The sequence below is a fragment of the Apteryx mantelli genome, chromosome 8 (assembly GCF_036417845.1).
Source record: "Apteryx mantelli isolate bAptMan1 chromosome 8, bAptMan1.hap1, whole genome shotgun sequence".
In the NCBI taxonomy this organism is placed as follows: Eukaryota; Metazoa; Chordata; class Aves; order Apterygiformes; family Apterygidae; genus Apteryx; species Apteryx mantelli.
Genome location: NC_089985.1, coordinates 26,048,198 through 26,069,685, shown reverse-complemented (window position 1 = coordinate 26,069,685; position 21,488 = coordinate 26,048,198). Strand labels below are relative to the sequence as shown.

At 45.2% G+C, this 21,488-nt stretch overlaps 1 protein-coding gene across 1 annotated transcript in view; it reads right to left on the bottom strand.

The window, feature by feature from the left end:
- Positions 1-21,145, bottom strand: part of DDAH1 (dimethylarginine dimethylaminohydrolase 1) — a 62,150-nt gene extending 41,005 nt beyond the window's left edge. The window contains exon 1 of the mRNA XM_067300458.1: positions 20,840-21,145. Coding sequence (XP_067156559.1) covers positions 20,840-21,145 — 306 coding nt within the window. The remainder of the gene's footprint in view (positions 1-20,839) is intronic.
- Positions 21,146-21,488: the final 343 nt, after the last annotated feature.

Here is a 21,488-nt window from a genome sequence, read left to right as displayed (position 1 = left end):
TAGTCTTGAAATGGAGCCAACAAGGAATAAGTCTATTGGACAAGGGGGTTAAAACCCTGGTCTTCTTACTCCAGTGCCTCCATGACCGCCTCCGCCAATGCGGCTCTGCACATGACAACACAGAAAGCTTTAGAGCAGGGAGTCTAGCTCAGACTAAGAAAAAATTCCTTACCTACAAGTTTAGAAAAGGACATTATGAACCAAGGCACTGATTCTGGTCCCCTTCAGACCAAGGGGAGACCAAAATCAGGGTAGAGGATCAAACCAACTTCAGCAGAGGAGTTCCCAATTTGTACAGGGAATTTTCTCTGTATTTTCACCACCACTGGAAGTAAAAGGAAGATGATGCAAGTTTACTTTACGTATTCTTTTGTTTCAAACACAAAAGAAAACCACCTCCGCCTGCCCCCACCCCCCAACTCTACTATCATTTCTAATTAGCCATTTTACCCATCTTCAAAGATTTTTCTCTCGGCTACATTCCCACCTCACCAGTTCATACTAATAACGAGCAACAGGCAAACTTCAAAGCTGGCTGGCAACCTCATGAGACAGGCTCTCACAAGAATTTCCTGCTTCTGGTTCGGCCAGACATACTGCAACAACAGACACTCTCGCGGTATTTTGGCACTTCCATTCCTTGTTCAGGCCAAGAATCAGGAATGCGAGTGAAAAAAACCTTTTAATTTCTAGAATTTTGAAATAAATCAGCTCTTCTCTATGCTGCAGTGGGTGTCTGGTTGGCTTCCATATTAAAAAGAACTGTTTTCACTGAGATTAACCTAATTTGGAAACTACAGTGCGGAAGGTATCACCAAGAAATTTGTTTCCCAGGAAGCAGCTTGCTAAGACAACAGCCCAGTGGGGTGTCACAGCAGCTTACTCCAGAGAAGTGGAGTGTTATGGAAAGAACAAATGACTTTGACCCTCCAAGCACACTGAATTAGGTTTCCACAAGTCCTGGAGTACCTCCAACTAGTGTTTCTATCAAAATGACCTAGTTTGTGAAAACAAGAAGGAAGGCCAACACACTGTATATAGGAGCCTCAGGCAAGACCCAGAGATCTTTCATGCATGTTCCGAAAAGTGCAACTCATGACAGACTGAGGAAGCCAAAGTTTCCACACTTTTCTGTTGAATTACTGTGTTAGCCTGAGCTACAGTTGGACAAAGCTATTTCTCAGTATGACTAATGTCTCATAGTAAGTACTTAAGACATTTGTAGGCTATTACAGCATCTGCATTTCAGAGAGCATCTATCTAGGCATCACTGCTGGATCAATGCAATTCTCGCTGACAGACCAGCTTTAGAAAAAGTCTACCTGGAAATTCAGATGTCCTCAGAAGAATTCTCTCATCAAATTAGGCCTCACTTTGTAGATGAGCCCAAACACAAGCCTAAATTTGAAGTTGGCACAAAGTGAAGAACAGGCTGGACATCGGGGAGGTTCCTAGCTCCTTTTAGCAGTGACCTTCAGGAGTTCTTTCAATCATTCACTTAAAATTTAGCTTTCTACAGCCTGAGCTGCTATGAGAAGCAGTCACAGCTTGAGATGCTCTCAAACATACTACCCCATCTCCTAAATATCACTTTGTTTCATGCTTAACTTTCTTAAAGCAGCAAAACCAGAGGAAGTGGTGGTGGGAACATCTTTAAAAAAAAAAAACCCTCTTAGTATATTGGCAGCTCAAGCTTTAAGGATCAGTTTAGAAATACAGGCCAGAACTTCTCAAAATAAGGCTGGGTTGAGCTCCTAAATCATATATAGACTCAGAAGCAGAGAGGCCTGCCTTTCAGAGATGCTGAGTGTCTCTACTTCCCATGCAGAATTTGGCTGGGGCTGGATGACACATACTGCGGGGTGACACGTTACTTAGGCACATTAAAACACACTTGAAAAAGATTGTGCTGCTGGTCTCGGCAAGAGTTATCACTGACACCACTGTCTGTGCCGGGGCAGGGGTGATGTCTTGCACTGGAAAGGGTAGGTGTGACAAGCACTCCTTCTTCTGAAGGCCAATTAGCATTTTCTGCAGTGGCCTCCTCACCCCGTCATCTTCTGGGGTTCCTCATCCCCACAAGCTAAATGCATGCATCTATTTTCTGTTAGGCAAAAAGGGGAGAATGTACAGAAAATCTCATGCCTATTGGGGAGCCGCATTACTAGAGTGGTGAACGCACAGGGGAGGCATGTCAGATACTTTCTGTATCAACAAAGAATAGACAGCTTCTCCCATCCCTGGTGAGCACGAGGAAGCAGACAGAAAACAAATGACAAAGATAAGCTTTCTTTAAAGATACATGCTCCATATGGATTTAGCTCATTCCTAAAACTCACTGCAGGATATGTTTAATATTACTACACATAATATTGCTATACAGGCAAGTTCTGTTATTATTAGCCATGCACTTATGCGGGAACCACACTACAGCCTAAAATCTCCTTGCTAACGTTTAGGGCCCAAAACCACTTTAAAGCTAAAACCATATCATCTTGACTAATGTTACATTATGTCAGACTTTCCAATACTGAAAAACATGGTTACAAGATCAGCTCAGAGAGATGGTAAGCAGACAATGCAGGAAAGAATTTAAGTAAGTGCTTTAAATTAAGGGGACTGATTACAGGTTCTGAGTTAAGCACTGGCACCTTAGAGGATTGATTCCTAGCTACTTACATACTTACATCACAGACAGAAGATATAGGCCTGAAAGAAAAACAAGGAAAAAGGAAAGAAACCCCCCAGACCACACTCCTCTCCTTGAATCCTAATATTACACAAAGACAGTCATCATATGTCTTTATCCTTTCACTTCATCCTGATTGAAACTGTCAGCTAGATCTATACCTAGTTTCTTAAGCAGTTCACCCACATTCCTTACCGCTCCAAGTTATACCAGCTTCTCAGAACAGATAGCCAACATTTATACTTCTTTGATGGATATATGTAGGCCCTTTCCCATACTGGATCCCTCCTGTTAGGGCCAAGACTGTATCCCATTCCATGTGTTTAAATACATATTGACAACCACTTTAAGTATTCTGCAAGGCTAAAGGTAAAAACTGGTTTTCAGTACTGTTCTGAGAAGCTCAGTTTCTTAGCAGTAGAGCACTTCATGTGAGATGCTGCAGGTATTTGGTGAATCTGCTTTCAGGAATGCAAAACAGGGCAGTATTTTTAGACATGGACTTAGCATTTGTACACATCTGAATAAGACCTTACACACTGCTTTATTAACAGTCTTCTGCTTACGTTACATCCCAGAGCAATACAAACCAAAGCTTAAGAAGTTTCAGGAACATCGCGGCAAGCTAGAAGGGCTGCAGACCCTCCAGGGCTACAGTTGGGCTTGTGGTTGTGTGCAGCAATCTCGTAAAGAGCGCAAGAAAACTAAACAAAGTAGAAAATAGGTTAAAATTTGAGAAACTGTGTGCAGAATTACAAGTAGTGCTTTTAGTCCTTAAAACCAAGTGTGGACAGAGTACATTTCAACTGCACAAAAGCTTTTTGGCAGTTTCTGGTGGCTGCTGACATCTGTGCCGAGACTCAAGTACGAACCTCAGAGAGAAAAAGCCATGTTTGGGAAATATCAAAGCCCGATCACAAGACAGCAAGCCCAGGGAAGGGCAGCACATGCACCCCAGCGCCATCCAGGGAGCAGTCACAGCTAGTGGGCAGGGGAGGCAAGGGAGCCTTTTCCCACGAGCGCCATGAACTCAGCAGTCTCTGCCGAAGGCTGGCTGGCGGCTGCCCACCCTGGTGTTCTGTGCTTGCCGGCAGCATGGGCTCTTGAGAGCAGGGATGCCAGGCCCCGATGGCCCTGCTGCCCAAACTCAGCAGCTTTGCCTTGTTTGATAAGCTCATCACTGAGGTCACGGGCTTCCATGTAAGAGGCTCACAGCTTGGGGAGCTGTGGAAACACAGCCACAGAAGAGTGCTTGCCATCCAGTACTGGCCATGCCACATATCTGTTTCTCTTGAAGTCCTGCTTCCATAAAAGCACTCTATATTCAACATCTCAGGATCTGGGCAATGCAGGCCAAACTTGAGGCTTTTCTGTCAGAAAGGGCTTTCAGGCTGCTCATGGCATTATATGAGATAACAAGATGAATGCTATTCCTGGCAGTCTGCCATTTATCAAACCTACCTAAAAATGGTTCCTGCGTGTCTGGCATTTACAGACCTAAAAAGATCAGCAGTTGTACTTTGCAACTTCAGTGATCTGATTAGCTGTGGAACAGGGGCATGAGGGCAGAAGAGAGGGGCGCCTTTTCCAAACAGCTATTCCCTACCACTAATACTGATATTTTCAAGTTTGCTTAATTCATATCAGTCTGTTCAGGAGAAGCCTGCCCTGAACCCATAATCTCCACAGCACAAACTGACAGGTTATCAATTGCCATCAGCTTCCCCATGGCAATATAGATCTTATTAACCCCTAGGAGTTCTCCCTCCCTGTGACACCTGTTTGTCCAAAGCCTCCTCTAGGACACTCTCTTCCAGAAGGTTAAGTCTGGCTCTCAATATATCAAAATTCTGTATGCCAAGTATTCATTGCTAGGCCTTTCTAAGAATCATTTTGCAAAGCTTGGATGGCAATATGTTTTCACAGCTGATGTGGAAAGCCAGAAACAACATTCCCCAATGAGAAATCTCTGCTTTACAAAGCGTGCACTGTTTCTTAGGGTTAATCTGACCTGCTTGGGGGGGGGGGGGGGAATCCTTTTATACTGTTGACAAAAATATCTCAGCCGGTCTTAATAGTGGAATTGCTCCATTTTCTAGTATCTGTGCTAGGATGGATATACTGAAGCAGAGAAGAAAAAAATTAATATCTGACCTCAGAGCAACCATTTCCGGTGCTAACAATGGTTCAGCTTATGCCATCTGACACCCTGATTAAGCCCAAATGCAGCCTGGTGGGACAGAAACACTGGCAAAATTATTGTAGACTAAGGAGTAGGTCCAGAGAAATGCCTCCCAGCCCCTGCAGCCCCTAGACTACTTGTGACCTTCAGGATCACAGCAAGTGATTCAAAATGAGTCTGCTAAACAGCTATCAGTATTATAGCTTATTCATAATACATGAACAAGCTAACTGGGTCACAGAGACCTGTATGTCCAAGTAGCCTGACTTAGCAGCAGTCAGTACTGGCAGCTTAAGGAAAGAGTAACAGAAGGAGGGCAAGTATAGAAAGATTCTTTCTCTGGTATATTTTCCCTAGCTTATGGTAAGAGGCAGTGTATGCACTTCCCGAGCCAGATATTGCATTTGGATCAAAATGTTGAACAGCTATTAATGGACCTCTCCTCTGTTAATTTACTTCCAGCTGTACTTTTGGCCCCTGCAACATCCTGGCAATGAATTTGACAGTTCAGTTGTGCATTGCATGACAAAGTACTTCCTTCTGCTTGAATTTGCTGCCTGGGTATTTCTCTGGCTGTCATCAAGTTTTTGTACTATCATTCTCAATTCATTTTCTCCATACCATTCAAGATGTTATAGAGCCTTCTTTGTTTTTTTCCCCTACTCCTTTCAGAAATACAGCTTTTTGAGCTGAAGGGATTTAATCTAATTATCCTCACCTCACTGAAAGCAGTTCTGTACTGCAGCAAGGTCTCCTCCTCCACCTTTTCTGTTTACTCTGTGTTTCCAAGATGGGTGACCAGAACTTCACATGCATTTCAGGTCCAGACGAATAATCATATTAAATACAGTCAAAAACTGGTATTTTAGCAATACTGGAGGTATATAGTGTTTAAGAAAGTTTGGAAAACACTCATTTAGAAGGGAAATGTCCTAACCCAGAGCCCTGGGGTCAAGGAAACCTGGTTGTTTTATTTTGTGACAGTAAAGTCACACCCCGTGAGCCAGAAGAGGCTTAGTGGTACACTTACTTTTAAGGTTGCAATAATAACAGATTGCTGTGTGGCACTAATGAAGCTCCATTTTGCATGGATTGGAGTTTCATGGTTGGACTTGCTAGCATCAGTGAAGCTGCAGGATCCATCATGGTGGCTGAAGTGCTGATAAAGGCTCTCTCCCATGCAGACCATCAGATCACACCCCCTCCTTTTCTTCATATAGACTTTGAGAGCACCTCTCTGTTCTGCCCTGACTTCTTTTTCCAATGAATTGGTGGGGTTTTCTCTTTCAGACTATTCCCTCCTTAAGAACAGTTCAGATCAACCAACAGGATTCAGACTTACTGGACAAAGATCAGTAAGACCAACAGCCAAGTAGTATAAAGCCTGATTTATTCTAGAAACTACGCTAGAACAGTTCTTCTCTGCAACATTTGAGCAGGATTCCCCACGTGCTTAACAAACCACTGTAGACAAGGGATATGGAAGAGGGTCTGAAATAACCCAGCACTTCCTTCCCTAATGCTCACTACTTCAGTGAAAGCACTACATTTGGAAGTTTCTGGATGTATGCAGCTACAGGAGTCAACTCATAGCACCTCCCAAAAACCAGGCAAACTTGCAGAGGACTTTGATGTCAGCAGGAAAAATAGAGGCATCCAATTCATGTCCTCCTCCATCAACATCTCTCACCAGTTTCTATTTGCCTTTCAACAGCACTGCTCACTTCAGATCTTTCTACTACGTTCTTTTAGTACAGGCCTTAGTAGTCCAGTCAGAGGCTTATAATAGATATTGCACCATAAACTAGTGTATTAAACTTTGGTGAATACCTAGTGGCTAATTATAGCAACACCACCACCCCAACAAATAAATGAGCAATTCCTAGCGCTCCTCTGTACAGTTAATGTTGGAAGAACAAGAGATGCTTGAGATTTATGACTTTCACTGTTTTAAGCACAGTGATGACATCAGACACTCAGGCATCTGGGTAGGCGAAACTCTCCAGAACACTTTTGTGTTGTTTGCAAAATGAAATCCTGTAGTATTGGTAGATGCCTCACCTTTACTAAGAGGCATAATCTGGAATTTCCTGCTAAAAATTATTTAAACAGAGCTTGCCGTTTCTGATCAACAAGCAGAAGATTGGCTCTACCTCTAAAACACTCACCTTTCTAGTTAGCTGAAAGCCTGTGCTCTCTTGGAGATGATGTTCTCCACAGCTGCAGATCTGTGACTCAGAAAGGACACCAACAATACTGAAGTGCAGAGAGACATGGACATATGCAGTGTTCTTGTCTGAAAAGACCACCCTTTTAATGAGGTGTAGGAGGAAACATATGCCATGGTTTCTAGGACAGCTCTTGTATGGTGCCTCTTTCCAGAAAAAGAAAACAAACAACCCCCCTCTCCCCCCAAACACAACAGTGGTAATAGTGCCAAATTATGTAGCTGGTTTTGTTTCAGTTTGCTTCAGTGGCCAGGCAGGACTGAGCAGAAACAAAATTTAATCTTGCCAGAGAACTTAAGTTGGCTTTCAGAGACGGACTTGGCGAGTCAGTTCCTTTATTAACCCACACAACCCTTCCAAAACAGGTTATCAGGACTTTTTTTTTTTTAAAGATACAATGCCAAATACTGAATTTCTACTGAAATATATAAAAATGAATTTTATAAAACTCACCTGTGAGTCTCTAGCAAGCTATTTTTGACATACTTGTTTTGGTTTTGCTATTGACTGAAATAACAGAAAAATAACACATTTGAATGTAATCAGCTGCCTTATGTGCGATCAGTTGCCTCGGCTGAATGCAAGACCTGACTCCTGTACATATCTCAGACAGAAAACACTCCATTTAAGTCTTTCTTAAAAGAAAAGAAAATCCTAATACTACTACAAAAGAAATTTTCAGTTGATGTGGGAGCATCACTTATCTTCACTTGAGAATCACGACTGTCCAGTGCTTACTGCTGGCCAAATCTGATCTGAACAGAGCGAAGCTCTTACACCATAATCCTTGCTTTGAGCAGAGATGTGCTCCTATTTCAAAATACGTTCATTTCTGTCTTAGCAATTAATGATCAGTAATTACTGATCACAGTAATTACTTCCTTAGTAGGAACATGTTCTCTGCAACCATTAATGTCTGCAAGCCTTCCACAATAACAATTTCTAAACAGATGTCTATGTGAAGTTCAGGCAATGAAGACTCTGCTATGTATAGGTGACTTGCCTTGCAGGTCAGACATTTAATAACCTGATCTGCATTTTTGATCCAGCACCATTTAGCAGGAGACTTATGTCAAAGACAAAAGAAAACCTCTGAAAACGTGAATTTATGCAGAAGCACACATACCGTTTCCCCGGGCTAATCTGTGCCACTAAAGCTCACAAAATATTCTGAATATGAATAATGTAAATTAAAGCTCCCTATGTGGTCATTTCTTGCAGTATCCTCAGTGGAGCCATGCCGTGTCTATGGTGGAGCCTGAATACCTGTTCCAGAGTTATTCTTGAGAAACTGGAAAGGGAAAAGTAGCAGTATTGGTAGAAATTAAAGTCTGCATATGTTTATTTTAACTAAAAAAGAAGTCAGTGTTTAGACTAGTCATGCCTGCTGAAGTGCCCTGGTTACCTCACCAAGAGGGAAGACTGGAGACGGTGAATTCATTAAGGACACAACTAGACTCGGTACTATTTCTTCCAAAACTGCATTTGACTAACAAACCAGAAGTTATTGCCTCTACCACATTTATGCTTCTATGTTAGAAGTAAGTACATTTTACAATGAGCCAGCCTGTCTGCAGACAGAGCTGAGATTCATTTTCTTGAATGAGCATTAAGAGAATTGCACTAGTTTCATATGAAGCCTTAAACATTTTCTATAAAATAATCAGGATCCTAGAATTGGAGAGAGCTTGGCAAGATGCAGCATTGGGACAACAAATGAGCACAAAGAAGTTGACACTAGAAATTGGAAAGTACTGTCCTTAGAAAGCCCAATGTCAGAAGGGTCTGCAGAGGCCACAGAGAAACACAAACATTTAAAAGGTAATAGGAATAAAAGATTAAGGAGTATCTGCTCAACTGAGTTATGGATGTGGCCAGAGAATTAATATTGTATAAACAAAAGAGATGTACATCTTCCTAAAAAGTGAAGTAAAGGACCTTGAAATGAGCATTGCACATCTTTTCAAGACAGAGTGCTTTATGGCGAAAGGCTTCATATCAGCTAAAAGACCTTGCATCACGCTACTCAAAGTGAATGCTATACAGTTATATAAACCTACACTGCATTACTTACTGAAGGGTTTAGTGGCAAGGCAAATTAACAACATTTTAAGAACTTAAATGAAATGACAGGCAGGCATCTGAGCTGCTGGACAGGCACTTCCACACATTATTGCCAGCAAACAACACGCACTTACCCTTGACACAAGTACAGGCTTGCACCCGTGCAGCCAGAGGTCCTGAGAGAGGCTGCTCCCGGCCTCCCGCGCTTCCTGCTGGAAGCACCTTGGAGCCCAGCGAGCACTGCAGCCACGCACTGCACTGGAGCAAGGTGGGCAGGGCACGGCTAGATCCTGGCTCAGGTGACAGCACATGTGGGAGCAGACAAACAGGGGCTGAGGGAGGCTGATTTGGAGATGCAGATGGTAAGAGAGAGTCCTGGGTAGACAAATATGGGACTGGAGCTGGATTTGTGAGTGGGAGCATGTAAGAGGCGGGGGGGGAAGCGAAGATATATGCTCCTTCCTGTGCATGTGTGTGTCCTGGCACAGAGCTGAGAGCAGCTGCTGCTTGTGCTACTGGCACAGCGTGAGAAAACTCAGCCAGGGGAACTTCACTTACTGTATCCAAGCATCCCAGAAAGCAACAGGCCAAGCAGGAGCAAGTGAAAGCTGCTCTGCATCACACCATGCTCTGCCACTCTCAGATTTGGCAAACCCCAAGATGAGCCAGAGAGGACTGCAGTCTGTATATGAATCCTTTTTTGCAGAGCGTGTAGGGTGTTGCAGGTTTGAAGGGTGCGTAGGATTAAAATCTATCAGGCAACCTATGCTGGGGATGTTACAATGCTACCTTTGAACCCTCAGAACAAAATTCCAGTAGTGACAGCTAGCAAACTAGATCTTACTATGCTTTTAAATGAGGCAGTTATCAAAGAAAGAGATTTAGGTTCAGTCTGAAAGTTCAGGCAAAAATGTCTTGTGGGTAGAGGGAAGGAAAGGGGAAGGTTACTCTAAGCCCCATATGTGAGTGAAAACAGTAGAATAGGTTCTTTTCACTTAAAGGAAATAAAGGTTTCAAATAACCTTAAGTAACCATTGATCATGCTCAAACTGTAACCTCAAACACTATTTATCACGGCTACAGGAGCAGTGATGAAAGTTCAAAAGTTGACACTTGACTTGTAAAATAATAATCAATTTCCACAGGACACTAAAAACCCCCCATGCTTTTGATTTAGGTTTCTTTTTTTTTTTTTTTTGGGGGGGGGGGGGGGGGAAGGGACAACACTCTTCCAGTCAGCAACTCAAGATATTCCTGAGAAACTTGACCTAGCAATTTAATAACAAGGCCTAAATACTGCCTCTGTTTGGATACATGAAAGCTCAAGTTGCTCCTAGGACTGTCCTTAAAGATTGTGTTTTACAGTTCTATAGATAGAAACCAATTATAACGAATACAAAACACCTTTATTGATCTAACTAGAAGCTATTTCCTAATGTTTTCATTAAATCTGATCACAGCAGCAAAATTGAAGATGAAAGACAATATAGCTCTTGGCATAGCCAATTCACCCAAAATGTCAACCCTGTTCACGCAGTGCCATACAGCACCTGACAGTGCTGTACCAGCAGTTAACTTTGAGACCAAAGAAGAACGTACAAGAATTGCGAGGCAACACTCAAACAGCTACACAGGTGGACAGGGCAGAGCCACAGCAACAAATCAAACCTGCTTTCGCACCAGGCTGCTCAGCAAGACCCTCACATTCTTTCCCGTTATATAGGCTCCTAATATAGGTCTATCTGCATCTGTCCCACTGTCGGGATGACTTTTTTTTTTTAAACTTGTCTCAAATATCGTTCAAGAGGAAACTCTTCTCCTCTACCACACACTTTCTGGTTAATTTATATGTTAATACCAAAACTCTGAAAATGAAAGCTAATAAAATATATCAAAGAAAACGCCAATGCAGACTCTAATATCAGAGGTCACTCAGTTGCCTTCCATAACCGTGATGTGCTGCCCCTGTTTGCTCCTGAAGAGAGCCACCTTCCCTCAACGCAAGCCAAAGCACACACCTCCAAATAACATGTGCTTTGTTGAAGATTATAAAATTGGCAGAACCAAATGTAACAATCTCAGCACTCTCCATATGATGCCTCTGCAAAAGAGATAATCAAAACCAGGTATATCTCTTATCCAATTTTATCCTAAGTCTGATTGTTACTGAAAATAAATCGAGGAGTAAAACTGAAAACAATACAATGACAACCAGCGACAGTATCTTTTATGTTTTTGTTCTAATTTTGACATTAAATTGAGAACATGGTGAAAAAAAGAAAGGCAAAGGAACATGTATGTGGCTCAGTGCAGAACAGGAAATGCATTCAAGGGAAAACAAAGGCTGAAGAAAGAGAGGGTGGAAAGGTGCCTAATGTTATTCCTAATTTTCGTCACCCTCCATGAAAAGTTTTTGCCCGTGTTTACTCACTTGCCGTTTTGGGCACTAAGCAGTAACAGAAGGGAAACTCCTGTGCTTTCTATCATATGCTTTCTAGGCAGAACACTGAAGCTGATCAGCAACATTGAGGGCCAAGCACAATAAGGACAAGCAAAGGGGTCGGTGAAAATGTTCAAGACCTCCAGGATTTGTTATGAGAGTTTCACAGACTATGTGAATTATTCAAAGTGCTAATAACATTTTTAATCTCTTGCCTCTCTTTAATGAGCAGCAAGCACTAATCCTCCAAGGAAACAAGACAGATCGTTGTCAGTTGTACAGAGAAAGATTCTGGTTTAAATGATTAGTCAGCAAAACCAGGTTCTTTTGCACTAGCATGTGCTATTAAAAAAAAAACAAAAAAAAACCCCCACAAACCCCCACCAATTTCAGGAACTAGCAGAGCCATGAATCTGCTTCTCTTGAGTCTAGCTTTTCTACTGTTTTGTAATAGACATTATTTTACACAACTGTCTGTCTATAGAGGGAATGGGGGAGGTGTCTATTATTTAGCAGTATCATTATAAAGTTCATCTGAGTCTATGCAATATATGTATGTAACTTCTTACCTGTGTCTGTTTGCTTTCTGTTTTCTCAGAGGCCTCAACTGACTAGCTCAAGAATCATTCCTGAAAGGAATAAGCTGCAGCTGAGACTGCTCTGCTCAGAGTAGGATGCAAGTTCCAGTTCATATATCTCCATGCCTAAAGAGCCAAACTTCAGCCCCAGTCCCCCAGAGTCACCTCCAACATACATCCTTCCCAGTTACACAAACTGGGTGCTGTAAGGTTTGGTGCAGAGCAAGGAGGATTCTTCCTAACTGGAATGGAGGAAAAACAGCACATATATCTTACTTACCAGTGATAAATATTCAAGATCTCAGAGTATTTTTAGAAATGAGCCCCACTAGGTTGGACAGAAGAGTTTCTCTCTAACCTTTGTGCCATGGCTGGAGGGTTTGCTATGAGCTGGCTGCCCCCATCCCTCAGGTGCTCACTCTGCCTGTCTGCAGTGTCCTTGGGAGCCACAGGGACAGGCAGCGTCACTATGATCACTGACACGCTGGTGCTGCCTTTCCAGAACACTCAATTGTCTACAATGTCCACACTGGAGCTTTACTTTGGTTGTAGGGGTTTGTTCCCGGAATGCAGGAATCGCTTCTCCCCACCCATACGCATGCAGACGCCCCATTCAAATGTCACAAATTCAGTGCCAGTCCCTGTGGCTAGTCAGTGACCTGATCTTTCTACCCATTTCTTGCCCTGCTGCAAGAATACGTCTCTGTAACAAAACTCTGCAGCTATCACCCTTTTCATTTTGAGTTAAACAGCCCCTCCAGAATGTACACTAGCCAGCTCTTCAAGAAGTACCAGATTCACCATGAACATCACCTAACTATGGCTCAACATTGCAGGTCAGTAGACATGCTCAGAGTCTTATACTGCAGCTATATAAACTGCTCCAGGTTCTGCTAGCATTGATCCAGGGCAAGATGAGCTAAGAAATAAGTGCTAGGAGTCTTTGGGCACTCACTCTTGGCTCTATACAGCCCCTCTGGGTACAGCTGTTCATGGGGCTGCACAAAACATCAGCTCAAAGAGCCTATTCAACTACCTAAACCACCCCAGTGAAAGAAAAGGAGGAAAGGAGGAGACGGTTCCTTCTACCCCAGAGCATGTCCCTGCTCTGGTTTCCTGCACAGCCCCACAGAAGCTGTGCTAACAAGCAGGTGAGGAGGCAGCTGTGCAGCTGAGGGCACATGGGATGCAGCCTGGTGCTGCACAGCAGGAACCTGGAGAACCACAGCTGCACACAAAGCCCTGCCGCCCAGCAAGTGAAGGCAGGAAGAAGTACTCGGAGAGGCTCAAAAGCAAAGTGGGAGACTCTTTCAATGCTTGTTGAGAGGACAAGACTGACAAACATCCTCCTTTGCTAGTCACAGAAGCTGTACTCAACCACTGTCCTCACTGCTGGAGGACTGTATACCCTCCCTTCTCCTTCACTGCAGGCATGCAACCCCAAAACTTGCTCCCCTGTGGACTTTGGAGAAAAGAGCTCATGGTTGGGCATTTTCTCTCCTGACAACCAAGGGAAGAACCATGGTGACCTCTTCTGCAGCAGCTCCTGAAGCTGTCCTCCAGCACCAGCTGCTCTCCCTTCCCTATGCAGCAGCTGAGGGGGCCAGGTCACTGCAGGTGCATTCTGCTGAATTTTTGGATTTCCATCTGTCTGCATAAGTGGAGAAATAGTGGAAGTGTCATTTAGTATTATCCCAAGCATGTTAAGACAACTTATACAGTAAGAACAATGTGTTGATCAAAGCTCTTCTCAGCCACTAACCCTGTTGTGTTCAGAAGGTGACGTGAAGAGTTTATACTAGAAGAATAAACATTTGAGAACATAGTGTTAGAACAAAAGGTTCTGGAATTGGCAATCTGATCAGTGATCATAACATTTCAATTGAAGTTACTCAACTTGAACATCAAGCACACATTGGTGACTGCACACAGCTGAACAAAACATCAGTTTATCTGCATTAATAATCTACCTCTGGCTTGCTTTAAAAGCCTTTACCTTTCTGATAAATCCAAAACTCCCTAGGAACTATAAATTTTAAAATAAGTTCAGAAGATATTTCAAGGCATTATGTTTCTGTGTTAAGTGTCTGACTTTTGCAAACAAACCATTAAATGCATGACTAATTTTTCTACTCTACTAAAAAAAATACTGGGTTATTCCCCAGTACTGACTGAATACGACCAAATTTAACTCTTTTTCTACAACAGCGTGGAGCAAAAACTAATATAATTCCAGATTTTTGTTTTGTTCCAGACAGCCAGCCAGTAAAGGATCCAATGGTGTTGGAAGAGTAACCAATAGTATCGATAAAGCCTGAAAGCTCAATCAATGCTATTACAAACTATTGCACAGATTTGTCTGGTACATGCAACGTTACAGTAATTGAGCTCAATCAAATAAAATGGGAGGAAGAGGAAAGAAGAGTAGGAAGACTCCAAAGCCAGCAGATAGATGGCTGGCAATCCCTGCTTTGTTCTTTTTACCTTATTAGCCAGTAAAACCTAAGATTCCCTTTCAACCCACAGTAAAACAGTGCTCAAAACTTGACAAATGCAGGTCTACGGGCTTGTTTATGCAGACTTTTCCACACAGAAACATAATGCCTTGAAATAAGTGTCTGATTTTTGCAAACAAGCCATTAAATGAATGACTAATTTTTCATCAGTCATCAGCCAGAGTGAGCATCCCTATGAAGGCAAGCCCTAAGTGTCTAAAGAACATTCAAAACACTATCCTACATTAAGAGAATGATTAATATCTGGAAATAGAAATGCTTGTCATTTTTACAACAGAAAGAAAATTTTTTCAGTTTACTAAAGTAGAGACAAGCTACCCTTCTTAATAAGGAGCCTAGTCAGTGAGAGAAAACACACAGAACAGTTCTTAAATATTGCAGTACAGTTTTCAGTAACATGAAATGTGAGAGATGGATAGAGCTTCTCAGTTCATGCATCTGGCAGATAGGTTATCAGAAAGCATTATGCAATTGAAACAGAGCTGCTCCAGCTGCACATTCAACCAGGCTGTTGTCTTTAAGATGCACCTGGGTGGACTCCCATGTCCTTCATCTTTCACTGGTCTGATCAGGCTTCCAAGTTTGTTCTGTCACCAGCCCTCTTAAGTTTCCAGGACATAAGCCCTTGTCTGTTAATTCTTCACAGAAATGGCACCAAACAACCCCATTCCATTCCTACCCTCCCACCCTGCACTACTCTTGCCCACTCTGCACAGAAGTCAGTTAAACAGTTAACCCACTTGGAAGTGACATAAAAGATCAGCAAGACAAACCTGGCTGCCTATGAAGTCAGCTAAAGCAACACTACTGCAATACAGAATGGTTTGGGTCAACAGTGCATGCTCAGTAGGTGACTTTACATTAACTGGATTAAGCCAAGCATGTACTGTATCAGCTGCACTGCTAAAATATTCATGTGTTTACGCTTATGTTATGCAACAAGAATACTAGAACTGGTGTTGTACACAGACTGCCTCCATTCTCTTCCCCTTCTGTCATGCAGCAGACCATGCTAGTGATAATGCACTAAAACATCCTTGGTTCATATTCACACCAGGCTGCCTGAACCAGCTGAGGTAGGAGTGAAGACTTTTGGAAACAGCATAAAGAAACATGGCTGAATTGGTTTCACAGGGCTTCATCCTTCTAATGTTCCAACAGTGGATCCCTCAGCATGGGAGCCACCCAGATTTAGTGACTGTCCACTGTCACAGAAGCGCAGAGTACATGACACAGTTCAACCAACAAATGCCTGTCTCCATATATCTTAACATACAAAGGTCTCATACTTGCAGAATAATTCAGGTTGGAAGGTAACCTCAGGAAGTCTCTAGTCCAACCTCCTGCTCAAAGTAGGGCTAGCTATGAGGTTGCTCAGGGCTTTATCCAGTCAGATCTTGAAAACCTCCAAGAATAAAGAGGTTGCGGAGTCTCTTTAGGTGCCTATTCCAGTGCTCAGCTGTCCCCATTGTGAAAAGTTTTCTCCTTATATCACAGCAAAACCTCTCATTTCAGTTTATACCCATTGTCTCTTGTCCTCCTGCTATGCACCTCTGTGGACAGCCTGGCTCCTCTTCTTGATAACCTCTATGTAGGTATTCAGGGCCTGTTATTAGGCCCCCTCAGCCACCTCTTCTCCAAGTGGAACAAGCCCAGTTCCCTCAGCTTGTGCTCCAGCTCCTGACCATCCTGGTGGCCCTATACTGAACTCACTCCAGTTTGTTATTGGGTGATCCTGGTATTGTGTGGGCCCAAAATTGGACACCATATCTAGAGGGGGTCTAACAAGTGCTGAGTAGAGAGAACAATCACTTCCCTCAACCTGCTGGCTCTGTTCTTGTTAATACAGCACAGGATGCTATTGGCTTTCTTTACTGCCAGGGCCTGCTGCTGGCTCACATTCAGCTTGCTGTTCACCAGACCCTCAGGTGCTTTTCTGCAGAGCTGTCCCCAGCCAGACAGGAGTTCCTCCTTCCCAAGGGCAGGACTTTCCATTAGTCCCTATGGAGTTTCACAAGGTTCACATCAGCTCATTGCTGCAGCCTGGCTCCTCTGAACAGCAGCCTGGTCTTCAAGCATATCACCTGCTCCCCCCAAATTTGGGGCTGTCCACAACTTGATATAGGTGCCTCCCAGCTTATCTTCCAGGTCACCAATAAAGATATTAGACAGGACAGACCCTAGGAAAGACCCCTCAGCAACTCGACTTACCACAAAACTCCAGGAATAATCTCAATGGGGGATTCAAAGACTGGACAGAAATCTCAGAAATGTTTTTTTTTCCTGGGTGTTGCAGACTCAGATTCACAGCAGGTTGCCAGGCAGAACAGGTGGCTCAGGAAGGGCCACCCCACACCTAATGTTTGAAGTGGTTGCAGGCTTCAAATTTGGCCTGGCTGAACCAGCTGCACCAGGCACATCCAAGAAGGGTGAAGGCTAGAAGTAAGGAGAACAGACGAACCCTGACTGGGTCAGGAAATGCTCTTTCAGGAAACTACAAGAAACATTGCGGTTTCTTTGGGAACTCTTTACGAAAAGCAGATTAACACAGACATTTGCCAAGCTATCCGAGACAAACAGCAGGCCCTCCACCACAGCAAGCTGAGCTCTAGGTGAAATAGTCATGTACAGATTTGTTCTTTCTAAAGCCTTGACTCTACTTTCTCCTCATTGTTTCTAAATGACAGCCTGATCACTGCAGCCTCTCAAACAAACCATACTCTCTAGCTAAACACAACCAATGCACAACACACTGCAAGCCCAGGCCTGTCTGCTCTGCGAGGGAAGAGAGGAGAAAGGATGAAGGCCTGGTCCCCGAGGGGATGCCTCCAGTGGCAGGAAAGGGCTGGAGATGCAGCCCATTGCAGCTGCAGCACTCGGCGTGACCAGGAACAACCCTACGGAAAGTCCCCCTGCTCCCCGATGATCTTTTCTCCCTTCTCTGCAGAGCAGTGCTGTAATGATGTTCCCAGAAGAAAGAGTTGTTATAAATAATTAAGAACTACACGATCAGACAAACAATATACTGCAGTGTCATGCATTATTATAATTTTAAGAGGATTTTTTTTTTTATTCACAAAAATTTGAGAGGGATTGCCCCATCATCCAAGAAAACAAGTAAGGTTTAAATTATGCTTTAAAGCTTTTTCCTCTTCTTTTGATTTATAAGTACGCCTGGATAAGTCACCCATGGAAAGAAGTAAATATGTTCTGCTGTTTCATGCAAGAATGTACCATGTTCAGGCTTTACTTCAAATCACTTCTGAACTATTACTTCATTCAAAGCAGGTAACTCTGATCGATAAGAAACCTGGTCTCAGGCCCAGCAGACATGGGCCAAGCAAGAAAGCAGAACATAAACCTAATAGATTTTGTATTATTCTCAAACTGGCAATAAACCATGTAATTTAATGATAAATTGTTACCATATGCATCCCCTGCAGCACAATTCTTTTTAATCTTTGTGGATGCCAGGGAATAACATCTAATTATGGTTTAAAACAATTTAACATATTTGGGATTACAGAAATGTGTCACATCTTGTGGTTTTTGTTAATGGAAAAATTAAACTTTGTTTTACCTGCCTGATATTTGTAATAGGTAGGATACAAAGTAGTTACTTTGGTGCTTAATTTGCTGCTGTTAATCCCAAAAGAGGATTAATGCTATCAGGTGCTCACATCCAAAACTGTTTCACTCAAGAGCCCAGCAAACCCCTTCTCTCTGCTTCAAAAATCACCAGCCCTCCCTCTTTACTCCTGCAACCTCGGGTTATGTATCTTTTTCCGTTACCTTTGCTGTGCCAGAATAATCAGTGACACTGAAGGGGGGAAGGGAGAAATAATCTGCTTCTTTTTATAAATGACCCGATGTCCTTTGTTTCCTTGCTCCATGCTTTGTCATTTCTTTACTGCCCCTCAAATGGTATAACAAATAGTTACAGCCAATATTGTATTCAATTCCACTGCCATACCTTGTCCTTTGGAATTTGCTTTGCATTGGCACAATTTGAGACCTCAAAATGGAAAGAAATACTCCCTCTCCCTTTCAGCTCATGCTTTAGTTGTGTGACTCCCATCTCCTGCCTGTGCCATCATCCTCAGTTGTGTAACAGAAGCTGCCCCCCCCCACACACCTTCCTGAACACTTTCTGGGCTCTAAGCATCGAGTTCCCTCTCCCCACCAAACACACACACTTGCATTTTACGCACACTTTCTGCATTTACACAAAGGTGTAAATTCTGTATGTAAGCAATTGCTCCAAAGGCCAGCTGGGTCCACATGGCAACAGGAGTCACATAACTACATACCATCAAGTCATGGTAAAGGACCAGGGAAAGTTCACTTGGACTCTGCCAGAGAAACAGTTGCTTCCGCAAGCAACACACAGCACACACACTTTAATGTTGCTACCTTTAAGAGCATCCAGGCGTGCACTTCAAATGGTACATATGCATGTACACACACAAAGAAATGGGCATGTATTTGAACACAAAATCTGTGCAGTGTCTTAGACTGTTCCATTGTTGAACAAAATGCTTATTCAAGTATTTTATTATTATTTTTAAAGGAGGACACTAGATCAAAAATACCAAGGCCATGGAGACAGTTATCCATTGTACTCTCAGCACCAAGAGCACAGTTACTGTTTTACTTCAACTAGTGACCCAGACCCTGTTCCACAGATGTTACAGTCAGTGCTTGCGCTCACAAGATGAGCTATGTAGCACAGAGAGGATGGCAACAGAAAGAGATGAGAGAAGGGTTACAATGAAATATGCTTACAGGAAAGCAAGTTGCTGGTATGGTAGTTTTGTAGCTTTGAACAGGTTAATTAAGGTTTGTTTTATTTGCTGTTCCTATCACTCCTAGGAAGAGATATAACTGGGTGGCACTTCAGTGTATTCACTCTTTGATGAAATCGTTCATGGAGAGACTGAGTAGGTTAAAAAAAAAAATTTTTTTTTAAAACCCCAAAGAAGTAAGGCTCCTGCAGTAGCATATCCTTTACACCTATCCATTAAATACTAAAGCCTGCATTCCTTGCACACCCACATACTCTAGTTTCTAATCCATAAGGCATGCAGTGGGTGCACAAGGAAGGCAGCATTAGGATCAAGAGCATCCAGGCTAACACTAAATACACCAAAACTAATACCAGCTCTTGCGCACAGGCAGCTGGGTAGTTACCAGAGGCATCTGTAATGAACTTCCTGAAAGAGAGCTCAAATTAAACTAAACACATTATGAAAATGGGATTTGGATTGAGCAGTATTTTAGCACTAACATAAATCTGCACTATTAACCAGTGATCCATGGCAAAGGACTGAGTTTTGCAAGTCCGCAAAAACTGCAAGTCCACACAACTGAGAAAGGATGAGTCATAGTTTATACTGTTCATTTATTGTCACAAAGCAGCACAGCTCGGAGAGCTGTTCACAGTGCACTGCTGAAGAAGATACTCTGAACGGAAAAAACCCAACTCCTAGCAGCGTTCAGTACCTCCAGACTGAAAGCCTCGCAGCGCCAGCGGCAGGGCCAGGCGCAGGGCTGCCGGGCAGAGCCGGCTGAGCCCGCTGCCCCAGGACGAGCCCCGCGCTGCGCTGGCGATTTAACGGCAGATGACGGCGGGGCCGTGAGGAACCGCGCTCGGTACCGCCCAGCCGCCTCGCCCTCTCCGCGACCCACCTGCCTCGGCCATTTCCTCAGCCGGGCTGCGCTGCCCGCCGTTATTCCGCCCGCCCCTCCCCTCCGCTCCCAGCTCGGGAGCGAGGGGCCCCCGACACGAGCCCCCAGCCGCGCGTGGCGGTTTAACGGCCGCACGCGGGCGGGGGGCGCGGGAAGGGGGAGGGGGGCGCCGCGCGCTGAGGACCTGACGGCGCCGCGGCCGCCTCAGCGCCGGGGCCGCGGGACCCCGCAGGCAGCGCGGAGCCGCCGCACCGCGCCCCGGCCCGCGGCGCTTGTGCCGCCAGGCCGTGCCGGCGGGCGGGGGCGGGAGGGGCAGGGCAGGGGCCGGCCGCCCCGCCGCGACGCCCCGGGCCCGCCGCCAGCCCCGCGGCCGCAGCCCCCGAGACGAGCCGCGCCGCGCCGCGCACGCCCCCCGCGGCCCGGCCCCGAGGTGGCGCCCCGCCGCGCCCCACACCTCCTTCCTGCGGCTGGGCGCGCCCGGGCGCGTGAGGAGCGCCGTCTCCTCGCACACCACGGCCGCGTCCTCCACGAAGACGCAGTCGGGCAGGCTCTCGTCGGCCGGCAGCTCCAGCACCTGCAGCCCCAGCTTGCTCTTCAGCACGCCCACGTAGAGCTGGTGCTCCCGCTCGGCGCGGGCGAAGTCCACCTCGGGGCCCGGCGCGGTGCGCAGCGCCTGCCGGCACAGCGACTCGGGCAGCGCCCGCACCACGGCGTGCGTGCAGCGCCCGAAGGCGGCGGGGCCGCCACCCAACCCGGCCATGCTGCGCGCCGCGGGGAGGCCGCGGCCCGCTCCGCGCTGCCGCCGCCGGCCCTGGCAGCTGATAAAGCGCCGCGCCGCCCGCCCGCCGCCCGCCGCCGATTGGCTCCCCGTCAGGCACATTTCCATGGGGCCGCCGCCAGGAGAGCTCCCATTGGCTGGCGGCGGCGGCCGAGCCCCGCCATTGGCCGCCCCCGGCGGGGGCCGCTTACCTGTGCGGCGGCCGCGAGCCGTGCGGGGCGCCGGGCGCCGCCGGGCGCCGCCGCCCGCGGGGCCGGGAGCGGGGCCGGGAGCGGGGCCGGAGCGGCGCCTCCCGGTCGCCTCCCGGTCTCCCCTCTGCGCGGCC